Source organism: Nicotiana attenuata, unplaced genomic scaffold (genome assembly GCF_001879085.1).
Source record: "Nicotiana attenuata strain UT unplaced genomic scaffold, NIATTr2, whole genome shotgun sequence".
Lineage (NCBI taxonomy): Eukaryota > Viridiplantae > Streptophyta > Magnoliopsida > Solanales > Solanaceae > Nicotiana > Nicotiana attenuata.
Window position 1 is genome coordinate 141,118 of NW_017672769.1, and position 17,740 is coordinate 158,857.

At 38.6% G+C, this 17,740-nt stretch overlaps 2 protein-coding genes across 2 annotated transcripts; both read left to right on the forward strand.

Moving 5' to 3' along the window:
* Positions 1-2,154: 2,154 nt before the first annotated feature.
* Positions 2,155-3,780, forward strand: LOC109214442 (acylsugar acyltransferase 3-like). Its single transcript, XM_019378358.1, has one exon. It carries the CDS (start codon positions 2,211-2,213, stop codon positions 3,519-3,521), a length of 1,311 nt encoding a protein of 436 aa, XP_019233903.1. The 5' UTR covers positions 2,155-2,210; the 3' UTR covers positions 3,522-3,780.
* Positions 3,781-5,807: 2,027 nt separating this feature from the next.
* Positions 5,808-7,534, forward strand: LOC109214445 (zeatin O-xylosyltransferase-like). Its single transcript, XM_019378359.1, has 2 exons — positions 5,808-6,293; positions 6,408-7,534. Exons 1-2 carry the CDS (start codon positions 5,882-5,884, stop codon positions 7,409-7,411), a joined length of 1,416 nt encoding a protein of 471 aa, XP_019233904.1. The 5' UTR covers positions 5,808-5,881; the 3' UTR covers positions 7,412-7,534.
* Positions 7,535-17,740: the final 10,206 nt, after the last annotated feature.

The window sequence follows — 17,740 nt, forward strand, 5'->3', positions numbered from 1 at the left end:
CTTTGGCATAGTTCTCCACTATTCTTTTTGATTTGCTCTTGTATCGGCTAAAATTCGACCGAGGAAATTTGGTATGAAGAAGTGACTATCATGACGACGGTAACTAATTATAGGTGGTCTTGTCGAGGTCGAACAGTGGTTATTAAGAATGAGCCGCCGTGTGGCTCATTTGGGCCGAAGTCGAGTAGCGGGTGCAGAAATAACGGCTAGTATGACCTTGGGACTTTCAAAAAGAATATTCCCTTGAATATTCCCTTTGCTGTACTTTTAGGGTTTTCTTGGGAATATCCCACATAGAGAGATATATAGTAAGAGATAGAGAGATGGAGGGGATTCCTTCCATGGAGAGAAGAACATTTGTAAAAGAATAAGCACTCAAAAAATACAAAGGAGCACTTTTTGTAGAGAGATTCCACCTTTTTGTGAACTATTCTATTGTGTAATATTCTCTAACACTCGTGTCATTCATCATTGTCAGAGGAAAGAATCCTTCACCCTCTTCAATATTGGGTGAATCTTCCCCTCTATTTACATTTATTGCCATTTAATGTTATTTAGTGCATGTTTTTCTTTTACATATTATTATACCCGGTCATAATCACTGCCAACATTTACGTTCAACTACATCTTCCATTCACGTTATCTATTTTAGATCTAGTGTTAATTGTCCTTAACTAGGATTTATCCGCCATCTTATTATTAAATTAATTTAACAAAAAAGTATTATACTTTTTAGTCAAACAATTTTAAGGTGATTAGTGCGTAGTTAGTAGTTACTTGGATATGACGGAGTGAAGGATACAATCTTGGTTGCTAAAACGGAGTAATGATAAGATTCTTTATGCTATAATCTTGATACTTTCACCCATAAACAGCCATGGCTGGAGATTGAAGCCAGCCATGGAACTTGCCATCGGTCAACAAAATTACCGGCAAGGTGGCGATATCTTTAAGAAAAATAGTGGAAGAAGAGAAAGAATGAAAAAAATAAAAATATTAACCATTTTTCAAATATGTACGCTGTCAAATACATACTTTGCCATGTTAACAAAATGTGTCTAATTGATAATTTTGGAGAAGTTTAAATTCAATGAGTACTAACTTGAATTTATGTGTTTAAATAAAATAACAAGACAAGTTTAGGGGTTCCCTGTATATATATTTGGCAATATACATTTCCATATCAAAGGAATAGAGATAGTTAGATCATTATTACTAAAAGAATCATTTCTAGCCAAGTAAAATTGGCACGTGTTGTTTTTGGCTATACCCCACATGTGTCTCTGGTAATATTCTGCTAGGTATACTATAAGCCAAAGTTGAGGGCTTGTTTGCCGACAACTGAGGGTATAGATTCAATAATTTATGCGATGTGAAATTATTGTACTCAATACTCTAGGTGTGAATTAGAAAATTCAAATTTCCAATCGTATCCTGATCCATGTTAGTCGTCCTGCAAGTCGACATGTGGGGGTGTTTCAGATACTTTTTGTTTTGTTTGTTTTTGCGTAGATCATATCACAAATCATAGTTAAGTAATAAATAACTTACATATGTTGGACAAATATTATGCATTCATTTGCTTGGTTTAATGTTGGATGCGCGTAAGTTTTTATCTCCAACTAACCATTCATATTTGTCACTCACAGTGTACAGCATCACGTTTGCACTAATATGTACTACGGATTAGAAATTCAATACAAGCGAGGTCGAGCTAGAAGGTTAGCTATGAGTTTGCGAAACTCAGTAGCTTTAGTTCAAAGTTCAAACTCTGTATTTGTATTAAGAAATTTATTGAATATGTAAAAAAAGTTTTAACTACATAACCCAATTAGTAATATCTAATGTTGCTATCCTAGAATTCAGAATTAACCAATAGGTTCAAATTTTAGCGCCGCCTCTGTATACATTCCACAACTTCTCTATTAGAAACGTGTTGGCTTGTATTAATTTGAGCTCTAATGATTTTGGACTAAAATTAAAAATTAAATTTCTTAATCATGCAGATACTTAAAGAAAATAAAGTCAAAATATTACGTAATTAACATCACTTAATTTATGTCAATTTCTCCACTTCAACTTGGACCCACCTTCACCTAGTATTAGTATATAGAAGATGCTCGAAATGATAGCAGCTCACTACTTGGCCAAAGAACGAAAGAAAAAAAATAAAAATTTGTACAGTTGCATAATTAAGGCCTGAAAGCTTAATGGCTGCATTGTCAGTTGTTTCTTTGATATCAAAGAAGATCATCAAACCTTCCATTCCAACTCCTCTTTCTCTTAGATCTCACAAACTTTCCTTCGTTGATCAGGTTATTCATATGTGTACTCCTATTGCATTTTTTTACCCAAAAGTTGGCAATTATGCGTACAAGTCATATGAACCTACCCAAGTATCTCAACTTCTTGAGAAATCTCTTTCTAAAACGCTTTCATTCTATTATCCTTACGCTGGACGGCTAAAGAATGGTTCCTCTGTTGATTGTAACGACATGGGAGTTGAGCTCTCCACAGTTCGTGTCCATTGTCCCATGTCCAAAATTTTCAAACACCCTTACACTGAAGCAGAACATGTAGTTTTTCCACAAGCTAAACCTCACGACCACAATGAAGGAAATTTAGCTATAGCTCAGGTAAGCCATTTTGATTGCGGAGGAATAGCAATTGGTGCATGCTTATCACACAAGATTGGAGACGGCTGCACTGCCAGCAATTTCTTGTACAACTGGGGGGTTTTGAGCCGTGATATTAATGCAACACCATCTCCTCGCTTTGTTGGAGAATCCATCTATCCCCAATCTAATGATCCTTCTGTTATATCAAGTATCAAGTACGAAGAACCAATTGGATATCTAGGGAAAAGGCTTATTTTCCCTGCTACTAAAGTAAACGCTCTCAAAGCAAAAATTTCTCGTGAATCAGGAGTCAAGAATCCAAGTCGAACTGAAGTTGTGAGCGCGCTTCTTTACAAATGTGCTGTAGCTGCAAGAAGAGCGAATAATGTTGGTTCATTTAAACCATCTACCTTGTTTCAACTTGCAAATATGCGTCAAAGGCTCAACCCACCTTTGTCACACCATGCATGTGGAAATGTAATCTCTGGTTTTTTTGTGAAAACAACTAATGAAAGGGAACTAAACTATCCAAGATTGATTCGAGAAATGAGGAAGGAGAAAGAGAAACTTCATGTCCATGAAAATAATGCTACAAAAAATGCAATTATCTCAGAAGTAGTTGATTCACTTGAAAAAGGAAAGACGCCATTCCATAGCAGTGAAGTTGATGATTATGCTTGTACCAGTGTCCTTCTATTTCCTGTATATAACACGGACTTTGGATGGGGACGGCCAGCTAGAGTGAGCATGGCAACTGGTCCCTTCAATAGGTATTTTTTTCTGATGGATAATCAAAGTGGAGGTGGAGTCGAAGCCATAGTCATGCTGGGCGAACAAGACATGGCTATATTTGAAAGAGATCCGGAGCTTCTGGAATTTGCTATACCAATTCCAAATCATTAAACCATCTTTTGGTCATCCTAAATCTTTTTATATTTATAGTTTGAAGTCCCGTCAGCTTGTAACATGTGCTAAAGCATTTACAACTTGTTTGGATGGTTGTTACATGTCGTTTCATAATGTATTGTGTTGTATTGTATTGTATTGTTTGGTGAATACAATATTAGGATAGATTGTATCGTTTGCCGTCATTTCATGATGTCATGCTCTAAAAATATGAAAAATAAACTTGCAACATTTGTTGACCTGGACAGTTCGCTCACACATGACCCATTTACAATTGAGACAGATCCAACATGAGGCCCAACTACTTTAGTTACTTGTATTAACCATCTGTAAAGTTATTGTAGTCTTAGCCTTTATTACAAAAATAGCCATTATTATTTAGTTGTATATATAGATCGTAGAGGTGGCTGTTTTGTACAGTTGTGACATTCTATTTCTCAATTAGAGAGAAAAATTCTCTCTGCTCTTACACCGACTTCACCTTGAGCTCATTCTCTACAATGGAGAAAACCTCAAGTTCTCTGCTTCTATGGTAAATCAACAATATTACTAAGAAAATTTAGGATACGAAATAGAATTATCATATAAAAAAGTAGGGTAAACTATAAAATATAATTATTTAATAATAAAGGACAAAATGAGAGAAAAAGACAAGGTAACGGCGCCACCACACCAAATACGTCGTTACATAAAGTCCCCCTAAACTATCATATTTTTGTCAGTTTTCTGCTTAAACTATTCAGTGTCCCCAAAACCCCCCTGAACTATATTGCCCTTCATATTAAAAACCCCTCATTGCATTCTTAGAGGTGTGTGTAGTACACGATCTTAATTATTTAAAAAATGTGCCATGTAGCACTACACGTGGCTATTCAACTCAGCCTAAAACCCTCCTAAACTATCACCATTTTGTCAGTTACCTACTTAAACTATCTGGTGTCCCCAAAATCCCCCTGAACTATATTCCCCTATATATTAAAACCCCATGTTGCGTCTATCTATCTATATTAACTTATGGTTTTTAAAGAGTTTTTTAAACAGTTTACTCATGATATATTAATTTTAGGTTTAATTGTGATTGTGCTTTATGCTAAACTCCAATTGAATAAGTCATTTATATTCATTTTGTAGCACAGAAAAATATAAATAAAGGCATATAGTGTTCCTTAAAAATCATCTTATATTACATAAAAAAGATTACACAAAATAAAATTTCGCAAATAAAAAATCAATTGGCCAACAAATACAATTACATTCTCTAATTCCAGATTATATAAAGAAGATTCAAGATATTCAACTTTATTCTCTACAAGGTGTTGAGTTTAATAAGAATAATTAAATTGGTATTCTTTCAACAATATGTGTAAGAAATGAAAGAAGACTAAAACAAGAAAGAGAATAAATCATTTCAGAGGAAATAAGAGAGGGAGAAATTTTTCCAGAGGAAACCCATATGGCGAACTGAAGCAAAAAAGGTTAAAAAATGAAGAAGAAGGTAAAAAATAAAGAAGAAATGTAAAAAAAAAAAAATGGAAAAACGGTTAAAAAATGAGGAAGAAAGGTGGATATAACTGAAACATGGAAAATATTTATCAAAAAATAAATGTGAAAGAGGGTTAGGCTAATTAGCCATTATTTTCTGTCATATAAGCCATTTTGGTGGCTTTTTTAAGCTTTCACGCGTTCCCAAGCGAGTGTTTGCACACGTTATGCCAAGTCAGCGACGATGGGGTTTTAATACGAAGGACAATATAGTCAAGGGGTTTTTTGGTGACACCGAATAGTTTACTTAGGAAACGGACCAAAATATTATAGTTTAAGGGGGTTTTAGGGTATTAACTCTTTTTTAAAGTATGTACAAATCAAATGAGAGCGACCAATTAAGATACCCCGAGAAATTTTTATATATAATTGTTTGGATGATACAACACCACCAATAATGTTTAGTTTGTTAATTGAGAATGTCTAAAGGTCAATTGGCCCAGTTTACCTAAATTAAGCACTATTGTTTCTCCTTCCTTTTTGAAATTTTTTATTTTGTGTCTCACATAACTGATGCTAGTTGTGTGAGGTCTCCTTTTTGTCTCACAATTTTGTGGTCCCAGAATTTTGTGGACCCAAATAAGGATGACATGGTTCCACAAATGTGTGAGATAAAAAGAGGCATCACACAACTAATGTGAGTTGTGTAAGACACACCATAAAATCACTCCTAAATGTAAAAAATATTCTTGGATAAGATCTTATTCTCATAGAAAATAATAAGCTAACATGTCTTTGCTTATAAAATTGTAAAATTTCCTTCATGTTTGACCACTCCACATTACAGAGACTACAGAAAACTTCAAACCTCTTTAATGGCGAACCCCTTAGATCTGAAAAAACATGGCCAAATTTGCAATGAAGCATCTCAAATAGCAGTAGTAATAGTTCCATATTTAGAACAAGGACATCTCAGTCCCCTCCTCAATCTCTCTCGTCTCCTCTCATCTTACAACATTCCCATATATTTCCTAGGCACTAACACTAGTAATCGACAAGCAAAATTTCGAGTATGTGGTTGGGACATTCTTGATTTTCCCACCAACCAATTTCATGACCTTGTACCTTCTAGTTCTTCCTCTATTCTTACGAACTCCTCTGGTGAGTCAATGATGGAGAAAATAGGCTCATTCTTCACATCCATTTTGCTACTTCGTGAGCCTATTCGTGATTTTTTGCGAGAAATCTCAAGCACATATAGAAGGACAGTGGTCATTAATGACTCAGGTACATAGAGGCGGATTCAGAATTTAAACTTATGAATACAACCTATAATCACAAGAATATATATTTATGCTTTGTTACATGAATTTAGTTAAATCAGTTGAACCCATATTGCAGGTATGTCATGGGTTGTTCAAGATGCAGTTTCAATGGCCAATACAGAGTGTTACTGTTTCCACTCTATTTCTGTTTTCACTGCTCTGTCATTTGCCTGGGAAACAACAAAAAAGCCAATTCCATCTCCAGAGGCTGAAATAATAGTAGAGCTTCCTCCAAGGGAAAACACTTTTGATTCAGAAACTTTTGAATACATAAAGATGCAGCGTGAGGCAAGAGAATTTTATTCTGTTGGTCTTCATAATTCTTGCAAAGAAATAGAAGGTGTTTTTATTGATTTACTAGAAAAACAAAGAGAAAACAAGCAATGGGCAATTGGTCCATTAAATCCAGTTGAAATATTCAAGAAAGAAGCTGGATCGGATAAAAAAGATGACTTATTTTCATGGCTTGATAAACAAGATTTGAATTCAGTGATTTATGTTTCATTTGGGTCCACAACTACATTATCAAATGAACAAATCAAAGAGCTGGCACTTGGTTTAGAACAAAGTGGACAAAAGTTCATATGGGTTTTAAGAGAAGCAAATAAGAAAGGGGGTGATAATGTCAAAAAAGGAAGTAACTTTGAGTTACCAAAAGGGTATGAAGAGAGAATAAAAGGAAAAGGGTATATAGAAAAAGATTGGGCACCCCAATTGAAAATCTTGGCACATCCATCAATTGATGGATTTATGAGTCATTGCAGGTGGAATTCTTGCATCGAGAGCATTTCAATGGGAGTTCCAATAGCTGCTTGGCCGATACATTCGGATCAGCCAAGAAACACTGTGCTGATAACAAAGGTACTAAAAATTGGCATCGTTGTGAGAGATTGGGAAAATAGGCATGAATTGGTTAATGCTGTGAAAATTGAAAATGCAGTGAGGACTTTGATGGGTTCGGCAGAAGGAGAGGAGCTGAGACGCAGAGTGGCAGAGTTGAGTGGTGCAGTGAAGAAATCAGTTATAAACGGCGTCAGTCGTAAAGAAATGGATTCCTTTGTTGCTCATATTACCAGATAAATTTACCTTTGAGTTTGAAAAAAATTATGGAAATGAAGGAGAATTTTCAGAATGTTGCAGTTTCTTGTTGATCTGTATAGAGGAGAAAATAAAATAAAAATGATATGTTATCTTTATCTTGAATGCACTAATTTTAGTTTAGAGTTTATATATGTGCACTAACTTGATCTATAAGTAGTTTTTATGCTATAGGGTTAAGTTAAACCTATAATAGTAACAAGTACTAGTATCTCTATATATATTAGGTCAAAAGACAATAACTTAAAAAATAAAATATTAATTTATTATAACAGATTAAATTATATTGATAATATAAAAATACGTATCACTGCATATAGCTTCAAACTCGTTCTAAGTTACCATAAATATAAAAAATAAATTTATGCACCAACTTGTTAGGATGAACTCTAATTGATAGCCTTTACCCATGGTCTAAGTCATTGGGAATCTAAATTTGGGTTCAATTGTTTGTCTCCTTATGTGAGGTTGTTTAATGTATTTTTGCCGACGAAAGGCCTGGCTTTTAAAGAATGTGTCAATAAATATATTGAGATAAGTTCAGAGGACAAGAATTGTATAACAGAAAAGAGATGAATTTGCAATTAATAAGAGAGTGAAAGCTAAAGGTTTGATCAAATGCTACATGTTCAGCATTGTCGTCATCTTCTTGAGCTTTTTTTTTTTTTTAAACTCAATACATGGATATATTATATTGCTTAAAACAGAATAAAAATTACATAGGCATAGTAAATATTTTTAGGGCATTACTGTTGCCCATAGTGGCCAAATAGTTACAAACATTTGTGGAAATACTCCTAACACTATTACAAACTCCATGCTTGTTCTTGATCACTTCATGTTCGACAAAAATGGGTGGACAGGCATGGTAAAAACACTTTGATGATGGTGGTGTGGATTCTTGATAGCTTGCTTGGCCAGTAAATGTGCCACCTCATTTCCTTCCCTGAAATTATGTTTCAGGTGTGAGAGCTTCAATTGGTGCATTAACCATGTGCATTCAGAAACAATATTAGAGAAGTTAGAGCTATCCTCATAAATAAGTTTGATGACATCCGTACAATCAGTTTCAATTTCCAGATTTAGGAAGTTCATTTCTTTTGCAATTTTTAGTCCTTCGAGCAATGCCAACAGCTCTGCATGAGTAGGAGAAATTGCTTGGCTTGTTTTGTGGTAACCCACAATCCAATCTCCTTTACTATTTCGGAATGCTCCACCAAGTCCAGCTGCATTATTGTTACTAGAAAAAGCACCATCACAATTTAATTTGATCATACCTTTAGTAGGTTTATTCTAACTGATCTCAATTTTGACTGTTTTTTCCAAGAACGAATTTTTTTCAGTGAAGAAAATGAATTCTCAGGATGGATGGATAATTTTTCCTATTTCCAGATAGTTATTAAGATTGTTGATATTATTATGATTTCTGTTCTTCCATAATTCCCATATGGAGAAGGAAAATAGGGTAGTCCACTTTATATGAAGGTTACAGTTTTGGATAAAGATATCCATTAACTTTACTAGCCAATTTGTGTCAGTAATAATGTTTAAAGATGGAAGATCCATTTTTTGCCGGAGAGGGTTAGAGACTGGACAATTAACAGAAATGTGTTGGATGTCCTCTACCCCGAATTGCAAATGGTACAGGTAACATCATTATTGATTCCTATTTTGGCTAGGTAGGCTCGGCAAGGAATACAATTGTGCATGCATTGCCAAAGGAAATTTTTTAATTTATTTGGGCAATGGAGGTTCCAAATGCACTCAAAATGCTTGGAAGTAGTGTTTTTCTAAGAAATGAGCTTATAGCAAGATTTGGTGAAAAATAGACCAGTTGAGTTGAGACACCAGCTTGTTTTATCAATATTTGATCCCTTACTAGGGACGGAGGTAATGTTAAGATCGTTAAGAATATCACCAGGCAGTTCAAAGGAGATAACATTTGTATTCCATTCCTTGTTATGGATGAGGCTTCCTATAGTAAGAGTTTGCGTTCCTATTTAGAGGCCCTTCTATTGAGCTTCTAAGGGAATTTGAGTTGCAAATCCAATTGGTATACCAAATATTTATCTTGGAGTTAATAGATGGATGCCAAAGAATGCCCTTGTTGCACACTTTCCATCCTTTCAGGATAGCTTTCCAGATGAAAGAGGTGCTAGTGATGGTTTTTTTGTGTGGCATATTTGGCCATAATCATGTGACCCCAGGGAGTGGTAGTGTTTATTAAAAGTCTCCATGCAAGACTTGAGAGTAGAACTAAATTTTTAGCTTTGGCAGGACGAATACCCATCCCTCCCTCATTTTTATGCTTTGTAATGTTTTGCTAGCTAATTAGGTAAAGTTTTTTAGCTATGCTGGTGGATCCCCAGATAAAGTCCCTTTGGATTTTATCTATCTTCTTTAAGATTTTAGGGGGGAGAAGGATGTATTGCATAGAGTGAGTAGGAATTGCACTTAAAGTACTAGAAGCTAGAGTAGTCCTTCATGCCATATTTAGGAAGGAGCATTTCCAGTGGGACAACTTGGTTTGCATTTTATCTATGATAAATTGGAAGTCCTTAGTGGTGGGGGAGTGATTGAGGATTAGAAAGCCAATGTACTTACCAAACTCATTGTTGGATTTTATACCAAAGAGGTTTGTTAGAAATAATTGAAATCCTGGGGGCTTAGGTAGGACAATCCTTGATTTAGAGGTGTTAATGGCTAGCCCAGATTCATCACAAAAAAATCCATACATGATTTTAGCAATGACTTGTCTTTTTGTTTGCTTTCCCCATTAGGGTTATATCATCAGCAAAAAGAATATGGGAGAAGGAGGGGTCTTTATATCTAATGTAGATTGGATCCCATCGTAATGTGTCTACTTGATAATTTATTAATGTAGAAAGTAGTTCAAGGCATAGTATGAATATATAGGGAGATATGGGATCACCCTGACGAATACCACGACTGGGCTGGAAAAAATTTGTTCTAGCACCATTCACTAGGATTCCCATAGAGCTAGTACTTATGCAATGAATAACAAGACGAGATAATTTGGGAGGAAATTGGAAATATTTAAGGGTCTTATACATAAAAGACCATTCCAGTCTATCAAAAGCCTTTTCCAAATCTAATTTGATTATCATATCAAAGTTAGATTTTTTTTGTTCTACGAAGATTATTCATAATTTCCTGGATGATAATGGCATTATTACATGCTCTTCTAGTTTTAATAAAGCTAGATTGCATATGACTAATAAGGTAAGGAAGAAAGGGTTTTATCCTATTAGCAATAATTTTAGTGATTATCTTATAGGAGGTATTACAAAGACCAATAGGTCGAAAATTTTTAAGGTTGTTTGCATTGGGAAACTTAGGGATGAGACAAACAAAAGTATCAATGAAACCACTAGGTAGAGATTGGGTTTTGAAGACCTTGTGGAAGAAGTTTATTAAAGAGTTACCAATGATTTGTCAATACTTCTGATAAAAAAAGGATGAATGCCACCCGGGCCTGGAGCCTTAAAAGGTTTAAAAGAAAATATAGCCTTAGTTATTTCCGTATTGTTTAGTGGGTTATCAAGGCTACTTAGGTCAACCTTATTAAAAAAGGAGGCATCACCTATATTAATGTTGTTAGGGGAGGAAGTTTTGGAAGTCTTAAAGGCATCCCTAAAGAAGGATACGATATGGTCTAGAATTTATTTAGGTTCAGAGATCCAGTCCCCATTATCATTAGTGAAGCACATAATTGCATTACGTCGTTTGCGATTAGTGGCCATAATATGATAGTACTTGGTATTAGCCTCACCCTCATTGAGCCAATTTATTCTAGATCGTAGTTTCTAGAATTCATGCTCCATTTTTAAAATAGAGTTATATTCTTCCTGTAATTTTGACTACAGATCTTGCAAGAAATAACTAATTTGGTAGTTAGGAGAAGATTAGATTCCACTTAGTCTAGCAAGAATCCTTTTTTTCTTTTTGAAAATGTCGCCAAAAGTTTGATTTTTCCAAATGATAACCTCATCTCTAAAGATTTTTTGGGCACCAATAAGGTTATTATTTGACCAGCAGTGTTTAACTAAAGTAATAAAGTCCGGATGTCTACACCAAATTATTTCTAAGCGGAATGGCTTACTATAATGATTCACATTTTTAGGGGAGAGATTAAGCAACAAGGGTGTCATGATCCCGGTTCGCCCTTCGTGAACCATCGTGACGGCACCCAGTCTCTCCGACTAGGTAAGCTTAAAATGCGGAAATTAAACCAAATTTGCGGAAGAAAAACAAGTTTAAACAGAGGTAGAGTAAATAAACAACGTTTAAGAGTGCCGCCTGGCATACACAACAATTAACTTTCAAAACAAACACATAAAACCAAGACCCGGAAACCCATGAATCACAAGCTAAGAAATACTACATAGCTCTAACTCCAGAATGTCTAACAAGAACGGAAATACAGAAGGGCTAATACTAAACAGCAAGACTAGAAAGAGACTCATCGGTCTGCGGACGCGGCAGATATGCCTCAAAGTCGCTATAGCAGTCGCCTCGCCTCAGGGGTGATAAGACCGAGTCGAAGTACCTGGATCTGCACATGAAAAACATGCGCAGGAAGGGCATGAGTATACCACAGCGGTACTCAGTAAGTGCCAAGCCTAACCTCGGTTGGGTAGTGACGAGGAAGGTCAGGGCCCTACTGAGGTTAAATAGTATATAAAAATTCAACAACGTAAATAAGAACAGTATAAATAAGTGTAGCAGTGATAGTATCATAGGACATAGAGAATAACGACAACAGAAACAGAAACCAGAATCACTGTAAAACCAGTACAGCTCAATGCAGAAGTAACAGTCGGGGGATCTCCCAGGATACCGTCCTGTAGTCCCCAAATGTAAATGTCCAGTGGATCTCCCGGGTGAAGTCACGTAGTCCAACTCATAAATGCGCGGGGATCTACCAGAATACCACATCCGTAGTCGCAAATATAAATACTCAGTACTGGGGGAGTCTACCGGGTGCAATCCCGTAGTTCCAATGTAAAAGTGCAAGGGGATCTCCCGGAATGCAATTCCGTAGTCCCAAAGTAAACATACAGGGGAACTCCCGGGATACCGTCCCGTAGTCCCAAAGTAAATACACAATAGCAACAAGAACTCAATTCAATCAATTTCACACAAAGGGAAAACAGATAATTCTAACCTAGCATGCTTCACGTAATACAAATAAGGTAGTTAAAGCAATTAGAGCAATTTAGTCAATTAGACATGCTTCTCTAGAAATAGCAGGCTTAATTTCCAAATAGCGTAAGCAAGAAAAAAGAAGAACACAATTTAAGGCTGTTTTTAATGAAAACTGAATTTCCAACAATTAGCACAAGTACGCACTCGTCACCTCACATACAAGGCATTTCAATTATCACAATATCAATCCTAAGGGGAAAAGTCCCCCGCAAAAGGTTAGACAAGCCACTTACCTTGAACCGGCTCAATTATCAACCCGATACCACGTTCTAGCCACGAGTATTCGACTCCAAATGGCCCAAATCTATTCAATTAAATTTTATAATGTAAACAACACTTCAAGTAACTGATTCTACAATTAAATTCTAAGCTAGTATGCGAAATTAGGTGCAATGACCAAAACGCCCCTCGAGCCCACATCTCAGAATCAGGTAAAATTTATATTTCCAGAATCCTGACACTCTCACGAGTTCAGTCATACCAAAAGTACCAAAATTGGACCTCAATTGGTCCCTCAAATTATCACTCAAAGGCTTCTAATTAGTCAAGTCCTAACCCATGAATTACCACTGATTTTCCTTAATTTTTCATGCTTAGGATGATAAGAATCACTATAATAACGAGTTTAGGGACTAAAGACCTTACCCCAATGGACTCCTCTGAAAATCCCTCTTGAAAAATGCTCCAAAAGCTTCTTCCCGTTTGAAAAAAGGTGAAAAATAACTAAATTTCGCGAAGGCAAGTATTTATGTTTTGCCCAGCGATTTCCGCTTGTGCGGCCCTGGGACCGCACCTGCGGTCCCGCTTCTGCGAGGACTTCGTCGCATCTGCGACTTTCACTTAATGACCAATTTTCCGCACCTGCGATTACCAATCCGCAGATGCGGTACCGCTTCTGCGGTGAATTACCCTCATCTGCCGAACTTGCTGGTCCATTCCCAAATCCGCATTTGCACTTATTCCGCCGCTTCTACGGCTCTGCACCTGCGGAACCCAAACCGCAGGTGCGGTTATGACAGAAAATCAGCTGAAGCTGCAACTCAAACTCCAAATTTCTTTTCTTTACCCATCCAAAATCATCCCGAGGCCTCCGGGGCCTCAACCAAAGGCACCAACAAGTCTAATACCCCTGTCCAAACTTGTACCAATCCTTAAAACACCTAAAACAACATCGAAACCTCGAATTAACCATGGATTCAAGCCTAAGAACTCCAAAATTCTCAAAATACGCTTTCGATCAGAAAGTCTATCAGACCTCGTCCGAATGACCTGAAATTTTGCACACACGTCACGTTCAACACTACGGAGCTACTCCAACTTCCGAAATTCCATTCTGACACTCGGATCAAAATCTCACTATCGAACCAGAAACTTCAAAAATCCATCTTTCGGCATTTCAAGCCTAAATTAGCTACGGACCTCCAAAATACAATCCGATCATGCCCCTAAGCCCGAAATCACCCAACGGAGCTAATGGAACCATCGGAATTCCATTCCGAGGCCGTCTTCACACTGTTCCGACTATGGTCAAATTTCCAAGACTTAAGCTTTCATTTAGGGACTAAGTGTCCCAAAACTCCACAAAACTCAAAACCGAACATCCCGGCAATTCAAAATAGCAGAAAATAAACACGGGGAAAGCAGTTAATAAGGGATCGGGGGGTAAATTTTAAAAATGACCGGCCGGGTCGTTACATCCTCCCACACTTAAACATTTGTTCGTCCTCGAACGAGCATAGAGACATACCTGAAGTAGTGAAAAGATGAGGGTACCAGCTGCGCATATCCTGCTCGGTCTCCCAGGTCGCCTCCTCGATCGGCTGACCCCGCCACTGGACCTTCACTGATGCAATGTTCTTTGACCTCAGCTTCCTAACCTGCCTGTCCAATATTGCCATTGGCTCCTCAACATAAGATAGATCCTTCTCTAAATGGACTGAACTGAAATCCAACACGTGCGACGGATCACCGTGATACCTCCGGAGCATCGAGACATGAAATACCGGATGAACCCCTGCCAAGCTGGGAGGCAAGGCAAGCTCGTAAGCAACCTCCCCAACACGTCTTAAAATCTCAAAAGGGCCAATAAACCTCGGGCTCAGCTTCCCTTTCTTCCCAAATCTCATAACGCCCTTCATAGGCGAAACCCGAAGCAGAACCCGCTCTCCAACCATGTAGGAAACATCACGAACCTTCCGGTCTGCATAACTCTTCTGTCTGGACTGGGCTGTACGGAGTCTATCTTGAATCACTTTAACCTTCTCCAAGGCATCCTGCACCAAGTCCGTGCCCACTAATCTAGCCTCACCCGGCTCAAACCAACCCACCAGAGATCTACACCGCCTGCCATATAGAGCCTCATACGGTGCCATCTGAATGCTAGACTGATCGCTGTTATTGTAGGCAAACTCCGCCAATGGCAAGAACTGATCCCAGGAACCTCCAAACTCAATCACACACGTACGGAGCATATCCTCAAGAATCTAAATAGTGCGCTCGGACTATCCGTCCGTCTGAGGGAGAAATGCTGTGCTCAACTCCACCCAAGTACCCAACTCCTGCTGTACGGCTCTCCAGAATCGTGATGTGAACTGAGTACCTCTGTCCGAAATGATGGAAACTGGAATACCATGCAGACGGACAATCTCCTGGATATAAATCTCCGCCAACCGCTCCGAAGAATAGGTAGTACACACAGGGATGAAATGCGCGACTTGGTCAACCAATCCATAATAACCCAAATGGCATCGAACTTCCTCAAAGTCCGTGGGAGCCCAGATACGAAGTCCATGGTGATCCGCTCCCACTTCCACTCCGGAATCTCTATCTGCTGAAGCAATCCACCCGATTTCTGGTGCTCATACTTCACCCGCTGAGAATTAAGGCACCGAGCTACAAACCCAACTATATCTTTCTTCATCCGCCTCCACCAGTAATGCTGCCTCAAATCTTGATACATCTTCGCGGCACCCGGATGAATGGAATACCGCAAACAATGGGCCTCCTCTAGAATCAACTCCCGAAGCCCATCAACATTTGGGTACACAAACTCGACCCTGCATCCTCAATACCCCGTCATCACCTATGGTCACATCTATGGCATCGCCATGAAAAACCTTGTCCTTGAGGACAAGCAAATGAGGGTCATCAAACTAACGCTCCCGGATACGATCAAACAAGGAAGACCGAGAGACTATGCAAGCTAGAACCCGACTGGGCTCCGAAAGATCCAACCTCACAAACTGGCTGGCTAAGGCCTGAATGTCCATCGCCATGGGCCTCTCTGCTGCTGGTAAATAAGCTAAACTCCCCAAACTCTCTGCCCGACAACTCAAAGCATCGGCCACATTGGCTTTGCCCGGGTGATACAAGATAGTGATAGCATAGTCCTTCAGCAGCTCTAACCATCTCCTCTGACGCAAATTAAGGTCATTCTTCTTGAACAGATGCTGCAAACTCCGGTGGTCAGTATAAATCTCACAAGGCACACCGTACAAATAATGACGCCAGATCTTCAAGGCGTGAACAATAGCAGCTAACTCGAGGTCATCGACAGGATAATTCTTCTTATGTACCTTCAACTGTCTGGACGCATAGGCAATCACCCTACCGTCCTGCATCAATACCACTCCAAGGCCAACCCTCGAGGTATCACAATAGACAGTATAAGACCCCGAACAGGTAGGCAATATCAAAACTAGGGCTGTAGTCAAAGCTGTCTTGAGCTTCTGAAAGCTCTCCTCACACTCTTCCGTCTACTGGAACGGAGCACCCTTCTGGGTCAGCCTGGTCATAGGTGCTGCAATAGATGAAAACCCCTGAACAAATCGATGGTAATAACCCGCCAAGCCAAGAAAACTATGGATCTTTGTAGCTGAGGATGGTTTGGGCCAACTCTATACTGCTTCCACTTTCTTCGGATCCACCTTTATCCCCTCACTAGATACCACGTGACCCAGGAATGCCACGGAATCCAACCAGAACTCACATTTTGAGAACTTAGCATATAATTTCTTCTCCCTCAAAGTCTGGAGCACTGTCCTCAGGTGCTGCTCATGATCTTCCCGACTCCGAGAATATACTAGAATGTAATCAATAAAGACAATAACGAATGAGTCAAGATATGGCCGGAATACACTGTGCATCAGATGCATGAAGGCTGCTGGGGCATTAGTCAGCCCAAATGACATAACAAGGAACTCGTAATGACCATACCGAGTCCTGAAGGTAGTCTTCGGGATATCTGGCTCCTGATTCTTCAACTGATGATAGCCTGAACGCAAGTCAATCTTAAAAAACACACAACCACCCTGTAACTGATCAACTAGGTCATCAATACGAGGCAAAGGATAACGGTTCTTCACTGTAACCTTGTTCAACTGGCGATAATCAATACACATACGCATCAAACCATCCTTCTTCTTCACAAATAATATAGGAGCACCCCAAGGTGATACACTGGGCTGAATGAAACCCTTATCAAGTAATTCATGTAACTGCTCCTTCAACTTAGAAGGAGCCATGCGGTACGGAGGAATAGAAATAGGCTGAGAGCCCGACAACAGATCAATGCCAAAATCAATATCTCTATCGGGCGGCATGCCCGGAAGGTCAACTAGAAACACATTAGAGAAATCCCGTACTACTGGGACAGAATCAACTGTAGGGGTATCAATACTGACATCTCTCACATAAGCTAGATACGCGTCACACCCCTTCTCAACCATACGTTGAGCCTTAAGGAATGGAATAACTCTACCGGAAGTATGATCTAAGGTACCACTCCACTCGCGCCACGGTTTTGGCGTGACAATCAAGAATAACATAATGGGGCGACAACCACTCCATGCCCAGAATAACATCAAAGTCTACCATGCCGAGCAATAATAAATCGGCTCTGGTCTCAAAACCACTAAGAGCAATCAAACACGACCGATAAACGTGGTCCACAACAAGAGAATCTCCAATAGGAGTAGAAACATAACAGGAGAACTCAAAGAATCCCGAGATACTCCCAAATACGGGGCAAAATAAGAGGACACATAAGAATAAGTGGCGCCTGGATCGAATAGAACCGATGCA